Source organism: Ambystoma mexicanum, chromosome 10 (assembly GCF_040938575.1).
Source record: "Ambystoma mexicanum isolate Mex_15411 chromosome 10, UKY_AmexF1_1, whole genome shotgun sequence".
Lineage (NCBI taxonomy): Eukaryota > Metazoa > Chordata > Amphibia > Caudata > Ambystomatidae > Ambystoma > Ambystoma mexicanum.
Window position 1 is genome coordinate 316,191,325 of NC_090932.1, and position 13,579 is coordinate 316,204,903.

Below are 13,579 nucleotides of genomic sequence, written 5' to 3' on the forward strand. Positions count from 1 at the left end.
GAGCTCCCACTTATGGTATCTAATGCGCGTGCTCCTGGGAAGATCTCTCACTTATGGTATCTAATGTGCATGTTCCTGGGACGGGATTTCACTTATGGTATCTAATGCACATGCTCCAGGGAAGATCTCTCACTTATGGTATCTAATGCGCGTGCTCCTGGGAAGATCTCTCACTTATGGTATCTAATGCGCATGTCACTGGGAAGAGCTCCCACTTATGGTATCTAATGCGCGTGCTCCTGGGAAGATCTCTCACTTATGGTATCTAATGTGCATGTTCCTGGGACGGGATTTCACTTATGGTATCTAATGCACATGCTCCTGGGAAGATCTCTCACTTATGGTATCTAATGTGCATGTTCCTGGGACGGGATTTCACTTATGGTGTCCAATGCACATCTTCCTGGGAAGAGTTTTCACTTATGGTATCTAATTCGCACATTCCTGGGAAGAGATCTAACTTATGGTATTTAATGAGCACGTTTCTGGGAAGAGATCTCACTTATGCTATCTAATTCGCGTGTTCCTGGGAAGAGCGCTCACTTATGGTATCTAATGCGCATGTTTCTGGGAAGAGATCGCACTTATGGTATCTGATGCGCGTGTTCCTGGGAAGAGATCTCACTTATGGTGTCCAATGCACATGTTCCTTGGAAGAGTATTCACTTATGGTATCTAATTCGCACATTCCTGGGAAGAGATCTAACTTATGGTATCTAATGAGCATATTCCGGGGAAGAGCTCTCACTTATGGTATCTGATGCGCATGTTCCCGGGACGAGATCCCACTTATGGTGTCTAATGTGCATGTTCCTGGGAAGAGATTTCACTTATGGTATCTAATGCGCGTGCTCCTGGGAAGATCTCTCACTTATGGTATCTAATGTGCATGTTCCTGGGACGGGATTTCACTTATGGTATCTAATGCACATGCTCCTGGGAAGATCTCTCACTTATGGTATCTAATGTGTATGTTCCTGGGACGGGATTTCACTTATGGTGTCCAATGCACATGTTCCTGGGAAGAGTTTTCACTTATGGTATCTAATTCGCACATTCCTGGGAAGAGATCTAACTTATGGTATTTAATGAGCATGTTTCTGGGAAGAGATCTCACTTATGCTATCTAATTCGCGTGTTTCTGGGAAGAGATCTCACTTATGGTATCTAATGTGCATGTTCCTGGGACGGGATTTCAGTTATGGTGTCCAATGCACATGTTCCTGGGAAGAGTTTTCACTTATGGTATCTAATTCGCACATTCCTGGGAAGAGATCTAACTTATGGTATCTAATGCACATGCTCCTGGGAAGATCTCTCACTTATGGTATCTAATGTGCATGTTCCTGGGACGGGATTTCACTTATGCTATCTAATGTGCGTGTTTCTGGGAAGAGATCTCACTTATGGTATCTAATCTGCATGTTCCTGGGAAGAGCTCTCACTTATGGTATTTAATGCACATGTTCCTGAGACGAAATCCCACTTATGGTATCTGATGTGCCTGTTCCTGGGAAGAGCTCTCACTTATGGTATCTGATGCGCATGTTCCTGGGAAGAGCGCTCACTTATGGTATCTAATGCACATGTTTCTGGGAAGAGATCTCACTTATGGTGTCCAATGCACATGTTCCTGGGAAGAGCTCTCACTTATGGTATTTAATGCGCATGTTCCTGGAACGAGATCCCACTTATGGTGTCGAATGTGCATGTTCCTGGGAAGAGATCTCACTTATGGTATCTGATGTGCCTGTTCCTGGGAAGAGCTCTCACTTATGGTATCTGATGCGCATGTTCCTTGGAAGAGCGCTCACTTATGGTTTCTAATGCGCATGTTTCTGGGAAGAGATCTCACTTATGGTATCTAATGTGCATGTTCCTGGGACAGGATTTCACTTATGGTGTCCAATGCACATGTTCCTGGGAAGAGTTTTCACTTATGGTATCTAATTCGCACATTCCTGGGAAGAGATCTAACTTATGGTATCTAATGTGCATGTTCCTGGGAAGAGCTCTCACTTATGGTATTTAATGCGCATGATCCTGGGACAAGATCCCACTTATGGTATCTGATGTGCCTGTTCCTGGGAAGAGCTCTCACTTATGGTATCTGATGCGCATGTTCCTGGGAAGAGCGCTCACTTATGGTATCTAATGCGCATGTTTCTGGGAAGAGATCTCACTTATGGTATCTGATGCGCATGTTCCTGGGAAGAGATCTCACTTATGGTGTCCAATGCACATGTTCCTTGGAAGAGTATTCACTTATGGTATCTAATTCGCACATTCCTGGGAAGAGATCTAACTTATGGTATCTAATGAGCATGTTCCTGGGAAGAGCTCTCACTTATGGTATTTAATGCGCATATTCCTCGGACGAGATCCCACTTATGGTGTATAATGTGCATGTTCCTGGGAGGAGATCTCACTTATGGTATCTAATTCGCACATTCCTGGGAAGAGATCTAACTTATGGTATCTAATGCACATGCTCCTGGGAAGATCTCTCACTTATGGTATCTAATGTGCATGTTCCTGGGACGGGATTTCACTTATGCTATCTAATGTGCGTGTTTCTGGGAAGAGATCTCACTTTTGGTATCTAATCTGCATGTTCCTGGGAAGAGCTCTCACTTATGGTATTTAATGCACATGTTCCTGAGACGAAATCCCACTTATGGTATCTGATGTGCCTGTTCCTGGGAAGAGCTCTCACTTATGGTATCTGATGCGCATGTTCCTGGGAAGAGCGCTCACTTATGGTATCTAATGCACATGTTTCTGGGAAGAGATCTCACTTATGGTGTCCAATGCACATGTTCCTTGGAAGAGCTCTCACTTATGGTATTTAATGTGCATGTTCCTGGGACGAGATCCCACTTATGGTGTCTAATGTGCATGTACCTGGGAAGAGATCTCACTTATGGTATCTGATGTGCCTGTTCCTGGGAAGAGCTCTCACTTATGGTATCTGATGCGCATGTTCCTGGGAAGAGCGCTCACTTATGGTATCTAATGCGCATGTTTCTGGGAAGATCTCTCACTTATGGTATCTAATGTGCATGTTCCTGGGACGGGATTTCACTTATGGTGTCCAATGCACATGTTCCTGGGAAGAGTTTTCACTTATGGTATCTAATTCGCACATTCCTGGGAAGAGATCTAACTTATGTTATCTAATGTGCATGTTCCTGGGAAGAGCTCTCACTTATGGTATCTGATGCGCATGTTCCTGTGAAGAACGCTCACTTATGGTATCTAATGCGCATGTTTCTGGGAAGATCTCTCACTTATGGTATCAAATGTGCATGTTCCTGGTACGGGATTTCACTTATGGTATCCAATGCACATGTTCCTGGGAAGAGTTTTCACTTGTGGTATCTAATTCGCACATTCCTGGGAAGAGATCTAACTTATGGTATCTAATGAGCATGTTCCTGGGAAGAGATCTAACTTATGGTATCTAATGAGCATGTTCCTGGGAAGAGATCTAACTTATGGTATCTAATGTGCATGTTCCTGGGAAGAGATCTCACTTATGGTATCTGATGTGCCTGTTCCTGGGAAGAGCTCTCACTTATGGTATCTGATGCGCATGTTCCTGGGAAGAGCGCTCACTTATGGTATCTAATGCGCATGTTTCTGGCAAGATCTCTCACTTATGGTATCTAATGTGCATGTTCCTGGGACGGGATTTCACTTATGGTGTCCAATGCACATGTTCCTGGGAAGAGTTTTCACTTATGGTATCTAATTCGCACATTCCTGGGAAGAGATCTAACTTATGGTATCTAATTCGCACATTCCTGGGAAGAGATCTAACTTATGGTATCTAATGAGCATGTTCCTGGGAAGAGATCTCACTTATGCTATCTAATGCGCATGGTTCTAGGAAGAGATCTCACTTATGGTATCTAATGTGCATGTTCCTGGGAAGAGCTCTCACTTATGGTATTTAATGCGCATGTTCCTGGGATGAGATCTCACTTATGGTATCTGATGCGCATGTTCCTGGGAAGAGCCCTCACTTATGGTATCTAATGCGCATGTTTCTGGGAAGAGATCTCACTTATGGTATCTGATGCGCGTGTTCCTGGGAAGAGATCTCACTTATGGTGTCCAATGCACATGTTCCTTGGAAGAGTATTCACTTATGGTATCTAATTCGCACATTCCTGGGAAGAGATCTAACTTATGGTATCTAATGAGAATTTTCCTGGGAAGAGCTCTCACTTATGGTATATAATGTGCATGTTTCTGGGACGAGATCCCACTTATGGTGTCTAATGTGCATGTTCCTGGGAAGAGATCTCACTTATGGTATCTGATGTGCCTGTTCCTGGGAAGAGCTCTCACTTATGGTATCTGATGCGCATGTTCCTGGGAAGAGCGCTCACTTATGGTATCTAATGCGCATGTTTCTGGGAAGATCTCTCACTTATGGTATTTAATGTGCATGTTCCTGGGACGGGATTTCACTTATGGTGTCCAATGCACATGTTCCTGGGAAGAGTTTTCACTTATGGTATCTGATGTGCATGTTCCTGGGAAGAGCGCTCACTTATGGTATCTAATGTGCATGTTTCTGGGAAGATCTCTCACTTATGGTATCTAATGTGCATGTTCCTGGGACGGGATTTCACTTATGGTGTCCAATGCACATGTTCCTGGGAAGAGTTTTCACTTATGGTATCTAATTCGCACATTCCTGGGAAGAGATCTAACTTATGGTATCTAATGAGCATGTTCCTGGGAAGAGATCTCACTTATGCTATCTAATGCGCGTGTTTCTGGGAAGAGATCCCACTTATGGTATCTAATGTGCATGTTCCTGGGAAGAGCTCTCACTTATGGTATTTAATGCGCATGTTCCTGGGACGAGATCCCACTTATGGTATCTGATGTGCCTGTTCCTGGGAAGAGCTCTCACTTATGGGATCTGATGCGCATGTTCCTGGGAAGAGCGCTCACTTATGGTATCTAATGCGAATGTTTCTGGGAAGAGATCTCACTTATGGTATCTGATGCGCGTGTTCCTGGGAAGAGATCTCACTTATGGTGTCCAATGCACATGTTCCTTGGAAGAGTATTCACTTATGGTATCTAATTCGCACATTCCTGGGAAGAGATCTAACTTATGGTATCTAATGCGCATGTTCCTGGGAAGAGCTCTCACTTATGGTATTTAATGCGCATGTTCCTGGGACGAGATCCCACTTATGGTGTCTAATGTGCATGTTCCTGGGAAGAGATCCCACTTATGGTGTCCAATGCACATTTTCCTTGGAAGAGTATTCACTTATGGTATCTAATTCACACATTCCTGGCAAGAGATCTAACTTATGGTATCTAATGAGCATGTTCCTGGGAAGAGCTCTCACTTATGGTATTTAATGCGCATGTTCCTGGGACGAGATCCCACTTATGGTGTCTAATGTACATGTTCCTGGGAAGAGATCTCACTTATGGTATCTGATGCGCATGTTCCTGGGAAGAGCGCTCACTTATGGTATCTAATGTGCATGTTTCTGGGAAGATCTCTCACTTATGGTATCTAATGTGCATGTTCCTGGGACGGGATTTCAATTATGGTGTCCAATGCACATGTTCGTGGGAAGAGTTTTCACTTATGGTATCTAATTCGCACATTCCTGGGAAGAGATCTAACTTATGGTATCTAATGAGCATGTTCCTGGGAAGAGATCTCACTTATGGTATCTAATGTGCATGTTCCTGGGAAGAGCTCTCACTTATGGTATTTAATGCGCATGTTCCTTGCAAGAGTATTCACTTATGGTGTCTAATGCGCATATTCCTGGAAAGAGTTTTCTCTTATGGTGTCTAATGAGCATGTTTCTGGGAAGAGATCTCACTTATGGTATCTAATGTGCATGTTCCTGGGAAGAGCTCTCACTTATGGTATTTAATGCGCATGTTCCTGGGACGAGATCCCACTTATGGTGTCTAATGTGCATGTTCCTGGGAAGAGATCTCACGTATGGTATCTGATGTGCCTGTTCCTGGGAAGAGCCCTCACTTATGGTATCTGATGCGCATGTTCCTGGGAAGAGCGCTCACTTATGGTTTCTAATGCGCATGTTTCTGGGAAGAGATCTCACTTATGGTATCTGATGCGCGTGTGCCTGGGAAGAGATCTCACTTATGGTGTCCAATGCACATGTTCCTTGGAAGAGTATTCACTTATGGTGTCTAATGCGCATGTTCCTGGGAAGAGCTCTCACTTATGGTATTTAATGCGCATGTTCCTGGGGCGAGTTCCCACTTATGGTGTCTAATGCATATGTTCCTGGGAAGAGATCTCACTTATGGTATCTGATGTGCCTGTTCCTGGGAAGAGCTCTCACTTATGGTATTTAATGCGCATGTTCCTGGGAAGATCTCTGATTTATGGTATCTAATGTGCATGTTCCTGGGACGAGATCCCACTTATGGTGTTCAATGCACATGTTCCTGGGAAGAGTTTTCACTTATGGTATCCAATGCGTATGTTCCTGGGAAGAGATCTCACTTATGGTATTTAGTGCACATTGTTGTAACTTGGATGTTACTCTGGTCATTGTTCCCATATCTCCTTTATTCGGTTGGACAGATTGCCCTTCACAGGCCAGGATATTGCTGTGTCCAGTGGTTCAGGCTTCATTGTGTCAGAAGATGGCCTGATTGTCACAAATGCACATGTCCTCACCAATAAGCAACGAATTAAAGTGGAAGTTAAGAACGGGGCCCACTATGATGCCAAAGTCAAGGATATTGACCAGAAACTGGACATCGCGCTCATAAAAATAGAACCTGATGTGAGTATAACCATTTAGCGTGTTCTCCGCTGAGGAGTATTTTCTGTTGCATAAGAACTCTTGTTGCTGTTGTCTGCATTACTGCGCAGAAGTTAATTCATCAAGTGTGCTGTGGTAATGGAAGCATATATTTGTTTAGAACATGTAGCATATATATTTTTTATGTTGGCTTTGATCCCAGTTGTAAAATGTATCTCAAGCTGAATACCACTGTTTCACACTTTAAAAGGTATAAATGCCTTCTACTGTTAAAATGTTTTCTTCCCATAAACATTTTCTTAAGAATTAAAACTCTATTCAAACTCATTCTCCGATCCTGTGCTTTCCTTCGTCGTCAATGTTTTTGGATACCAAGTCATTGGTTCCATAGAAACTCATATTTATGCTGCATCACTTAAAGGTGAGGACATAGTATTGGATTTGAAAGCACATACATCCCTGAGACAAATACAAAGAAATGTCTTAGTTGGAGGATGCACCTTGTTTGGGTGTACTAACAAGGGTCATCCTCCATGTGATGAGCAATGAGGTGTATGATGAGAAATGAGGTGTAGGATGCCATTACATTGCACGCATTTTGAGGACCAGAACTTGGGCCTATTCAATTCATGCACGTATTTACATAAAGGGGAAGGTAGCTATATAGGCACCTCGCCAGTCAGAACTAATGCAATTAATGCATGTGTAAAAATGTCATGTTGCGAGCTTCTAGCCAGCCATTAGAAGTCGTTTGCCACTTCAGCTCTAGACATATATACAGCACACTATTTTTTACTTGCCAAGAGTCGATTTGCACTAGCGAGTGGCTAGTAGCAAGTGCACACCTTGAGCCCTTAGAGCGCAATATAATTTAAGACCTCAAACAGCAAATCAAGTGCCCGTGATATACGAATGAAAATAATGAAATTACATCCAAATTTCGTAAAAAGAATTAGTCTACAAAGAAGGTAAATCATTAAATGATAAGATGAACAATCACAGTGGTACATTGGCATGCAACATAACAATTGTTTCATATTCACACAATGGAACATGTTCAAAGAAAAGGGCCAACCACCAAGAGAAGAGGGAAAGAGGGAATGAAAAGAGATTACTGGGATCTACGTAAACCAAACATTCCTTAGTTTCCTCAATCATCTTGTTTCTTGGGCCAGCTCTTTGTGCTGTTAGAATGGTGCCATGCTAGGTGTAGGTCATTGTTGGTTCCTTCCAAAAAAACACAAAAAATATTGCAGAGATAATGTAGCCGTGGCTCAGTAATAGGTTTATGGGGGGACTCCCCTCCACATAGCACGTGTAAGTGAGATCAGACTGATATGCAAATGGATACCTGTCCTCTGTAAAAAGCAAAGTGAGCTCAAATTTGACTGTCGATTCTCCCGAGTGGGCACCGTCCCAGGGATCAGGTTATTTGGTCGTGTTTTCTCCCAGTAAAGAGTCTCTCACATCTTTGGGAATTTATTAAATACCCTAGGATGTAAAATATCTATATTGAACACCCCTCACTCTGTCATAACTTTGAGAGAGATCTAGGGCTTAAGCAATCAATAATACCCTCATCCCAATCAATCTATTAGTAATTTAGAACATCTACAACAACTTCTGCAACTCATTATTGCAGGAACTAATTTCCTCTATATTTACTGGCCACCATCTGTCTACCTAATTGTGAGCTTGTTAACTTGGGCAGTTCTCAGAGTCATCTTAAGGGTTTAGGGGGCGTGTAGTAGTGATAAAATGTTGCCCCCTCAAACAAAAGTTATTATCTTTCCCCCACCCCACTATCATCCCAAACACCCATAGTGTGATTGGCTTTCATGGTAGCGACTAAAAAATAAGCATGGGAATATCCCTGTAGTCCTTGAACCTGGATGAAATTAGAAGAATAAACAAATGTCATTTCAAGGGCACAGTTATCAATCCAGGATGAGAGGACATGTTTTCTAGCATTAGTACATGGCACATTGGAAGAGGAGAAACCAGATCATTGAATGGAGATTGTAGGATAAATGATGGACACAGACCCGCAGCCAGATGTGTGCAAAAGGGTGCATAACTCCCCATGGATACAGAACTCATATTAGCAGCCTCGCGAAATGTTTGAGTACTGAAGCATGGCTACAGGAGAGAGATTGGAAGCAATGCGGATGCTATAGATACCATATTACAGATGATAAAGACGAGTTGGCAGATTCTCAAAAATTGACGCTAATGCAAACAAAACGCAAAGATGCACTTTTTTCATTTGCGTGCATTGCAGAAGGGACAGGTGACCTTAGTCTCAAAGGTCCTCTGTGCATTTCAGGGCGGATTGCACAGCAGCAGAAAGACGCACTTAGCACGGGCCCTTAAAGGGCCTGTCGTTGTAAAATGGGGTACACATAAAAAAGCATTTCTATCCTTGTTTAAAGGATAGACATGCAAGAGTTAGAGCATTGGGTAAAGCCACTGCACTCCCACTTCAAAACCGATGCATGAAAGGTCCTGAAATGAACCTCTCATGCATTGTGCCTTCCCTGGGCCGAGTCCAAACTGGTGCTGGGGAAGATCTTTGATTTTTGTGCATTTCAAAGTGCATCTCATTTGTGAATTTGAGATGCATATTAAAAGGCACAAAAATACCTCTTTACTTGCACAAATTCACAAAATAGAGGAAAGGGGATTCTGAATGTGTGCATCTGAGGTGCACACATGCATATGCCCTTTGTGCATATGGGTGTATCATATTTTGGCGTAAGTGATAAGATGCACTCGCGCATCTCATCACTGTTGCCAAGGAAAGGTTTGAGGATCTGGCCCTAGGTGTTACCAAGAAGGTGCAAGTATCTGTACATAGAGATCAGAAAATGGCACTGGCTTCCAACTGCTGTTGTCATGAGTGAGCCAAGAAACAGTTGACTCTGTGATGTGCAGTATATTAATGGTCACGAATCATGATTATTATATTTGAAGCAACGCCATAGCAAGATAAACCAACAGTGAGCGTACCCTGAGAAGCAAATCACTTTTAGGAACTGCACATTCTGTACTTCTAAGGGACTGACAGTTTTGATAGGGTACATACTATAACTTACACACATAATATAACCCCCTTCTCTGCCAGTGCGTGTTAAAAACGTCACTACTGATGCAAGAACATCAGATTCAAACAAGGCTTTATTCTAATGCACAATAGTAATACTTAAATTCATTGACTAGGGAAATTCACCAAAACATGCAGAAGTCCTTATTAAAAACTAACACACAAGACATACATATTACACATTATTACAACTTTTTACAAAACTCAACTTTACAGTAATATGACCATAGAGTGCAATGTGCCAATACAGTGTTCCAGAGCTTGTAAACATAGACTGATAACCACTTAAACCCGGTGGTGAAACAGTAAATCGCCCAATTCTAGCTAATACAGAGATATTTCCGTATTATGCAACACCCTACATGTTTCGTTCATGATCCATGAGACTCAACCTTGGCACTTCCTCAGGGGCCATAACTAGGTATCTGGCATGTTTGAGGAATACCCTAGTCCGTATTAGCCACACTTGGACCATCCACTCCAAAGGAGCTGTTTGACCAAGTTCATGCTAAACTGCACTCTACTTCAGTGTTGGTATCCTGCAGAGAACCCAAATTCCTCCCATGTGGGATCTGGTTCATCTCCATCTTCTGTCTATGCAGTGTCCATATCTCCGTCTTTTTCACTGGATTATTTGGGGTTCCCTAGTTCTTCGGGCCTATAAGGAGGTTTTAACAGGACTGGTGGCTCTCCCTTCTCCTTGTGTCTTAATTTGGGCCCAGGATGGTACATGGGTCCCCCAGTGGAGGATACTAAGGCATCCAGATGGTTGCGGCTTTCCCTGTTAGGTATGTCAAATATGGCCTGGGGAATTGACTGGGATTCTTCTTTTGACTCAGTGATTTTTACTTTCTCGGGGGAATGGAATGATTTTCCCATCTTCTCCCGAATTCGTTTTGCTGACATCCTTATAGGAGGTTGTTGAGACTCATGGGTTTCTATTACAAGGGAAATTGAATTTTCCCAGGCAACTCGGGAGTTGGGAAGGTTATTATTTTGCCACAAGGACTCATCTTCAGCCTGATTCAAACCATCCTTCCCCTCTAAGGTATAAAGAACATTCTGGGGTTTTGCTAGCTTTAGAAGGGTTCCTGAGATAGGCTCTGTTGGTTTCCCTGTGTCTCTTAATGGAGGGAGGTTCCTATGTGGCCTCATATATCAGGTTGCCCACCAATTTGCCTCTTCTGATTTTAACTTGGGTTGACGAAAGATTCAGAAAGACTTGTACACAGATTTTGTGAAAGTGTTTTCAGTACCTTTCCTAGGTGGGTGAGGGGAGGTATGACAATATGCCATTAAGGCATGAATAATGGTGGGGATATCCTTATTGTAGTAGTAAGACTTTATTCGCCATTACAAAATTACACAAAATATGTTTTACAATCAAATACAACTGCACATTACACTTTCAATTTAAATATTAACCTCAGTGACACACAACCAATTAAAATTAGCAAATGGCTTGATTCCTAATAACTAATTGAAAATGAATTAAAAAGTCCTATCTGGGCACTCCAAAACGGCATTCATATATTCAGATAAGTCAGAAACAAAGAAGCCATCAGTACAAGACAAGATGAACTGAGTTGCCTCCAAAATAGTTCTAACATTATTATAGATAAAATGGTGATGCAACCACTGCCTCCTTAAAACCAGCAACAGCTTACATGTTAACAAAAAATGGGGCAGGTCCTCAACAGTCCCACTGTCGCAAGGGCAGTACTTTTTGTTGTATATCCGGGACATGCAAGCTCTCAACGGCAAGATGGTTAGTCTTACCATTGCCATTATATGCCTGGGCGCCGGATGAACGAATTGAGCAGACTGATGCAGCAATCGGTGGTGAACTTTGAGCCAAAGCTAAAAATCTCAGCGAACACAAGTTGGTAATGGTATACATGGCTGGCCATGTTCCAAGTGCTTGGCTATCGTTTTAAGCTGTTGCTTGTTGATTGCACCAGACTTCGGCTGTTCAATATCTATACCCCACTTTTTGCATATTGTGGTACAGTTTTTCAGCCAATGGTGAAGGACCAGTAAGCCCTGTAGCGCTAATTCACCCAAATAAATTTTAATATTTGGATTTTCTGAGGAATCTGAAAATAGTTTCCGACAGAAATCCAAAAAGGATAATTCAATGAGGCCACCAATATGTGGGGATACCAGTTTCCAACCTTACAGCCACCCCGGGGGCACTCGGGCCCAAACTCAGCACCTTCCTGAAAAACACTGTTGTATGCGATCCAGGGCAAAACAATTTGTGCTACCCCAAATCTCGCTACTATAGAGGGTGGAAGAATTAACCTTGGCCCCCAGGACCTGAATGAATATGGCTGCCAAACTTGTAATAGAATCTCGCCAGGCCGCACAAACCGGTGCAAAGGCGATGTTCCATCTGCTCCGGGTGTGGAGACCAAGAACAGTTACATGAAAAAAACTCCCCCAAGTAGCGATAGTTACTCACTACATCTAGCTTGACTTTGTTAGTCAACCAGGTGAATTTGGGTTGTTTGCTTCTGAAAGCCACTATTTTGGTCTTTGGAAGGTTTAGCTTGAAACAGTTTTTTTCAAATCAGCTAGTTGTGCAATTCAGGCAGCGACCAAGCCCCTTTGGTGTCAGGTCGATTAAATAGCATTGTCTGCTTATAACAGGAAGGGGTAGCTAACTTTATTTAAAAAGGGTGAGAATGTTGTTTCCGGCTGAAAGCAGGGATTAAAATCAGATAAAAATTGATAGAAAGCAGAGGGCCCATTGGGCAGCCCTGTCCTACCCCATTGTTGAACATAAACTCCTTGGGTAGCCCTCGACCTCGGGGTCTGGCAACAGAGGCCTTTGAGCCCGAGTAAATGCAGATAATCAGCTGTAAATGAGGGGGCGGCACACCCAATTTCTGTAGTTTAGCCCACAAGAAGGAGCGGTCCACAGTGTCAAATGCCTTGGCTAAATCTAAAAAGGCAGAGTAAACACAGCTGCCTCTTAGTAAAACATACTTTTCAACTATGATTTAAAGGATGTAAACATGATTGACTGTGGTTCCGCTTTCCATAGAGCCAGCCTTGCTACCAAGCAACTGGCAAAAATCTTAGAAGCACAGAGTCAAGCAAAGGAATTGGGCGATAGCAGTGGGGGACATTGTGTGAGCCTGTCTTAAAAACAGGAGTAATGATGCTCTTTTTCCAGGAAGCAGGGACAGCCAGGGAGCGTGCTATCGCATTAAAGAGTTTCTGCAAAATCGGGGTCCACCATCCTGGAAACCGTTTGTAGATATCTGATCTGATACAATCCGGGGCTGGGGCCTTACCTGACTTTCTATAGCACGTGAGACCTCTTCTAATGAGAAAGTAATCCTGCTATTGAAGCAATTCGATGTCAAAGCAGCAAGGGGTGCCGTGGCTTCAACATCTTACAAGATAGCACTGCAATAGGAAACCCACTCAGAGGATGCAAGTGTGCTCCCGTCCACGTGGGAGAGGCTTGAGTGCCCACAAGCTACTAGACTACGGAAACCATTTGCATCATTTTCCTTGATTGTCTTTTCAAAGTGATCCTACTGCCTCTCTATGAATGTTGTTTTCTATGAGTTTAGACGTTTTTTGTACTCTTGTTTAAGAGTGTGTAGAGGGGTATCATTAAGAGAAAAAGGTGGATACCATGGGCCTCATCACAAAAGTGGTGGCCACA

The 13,579-nt window shown here is 42.9% G+C and overlaps 1 protein-coding gene across 1 annotated transcript in view; it reads left to right on the top strand.

Moving 5' to 3' along the window:
* Window positions 1-13,579, top strand: part of HTRA4 (HtrA serine peptidase 4) — a 559,742-nt gene that overhangs the window by 403,144 nt on the left and 143,019 nt on the right. Inside the window, exon 3 of the mRNA XM_069617917.1 lies at window positions 6,611-6,815. Coding sequence (XP_069474018.1) covers window positions 6,611-6,815 — 205 coding nt within the window. The remainder of the gene's footprint in view (window positions 1-6,610; window positions 6,816-13,579) is intronic.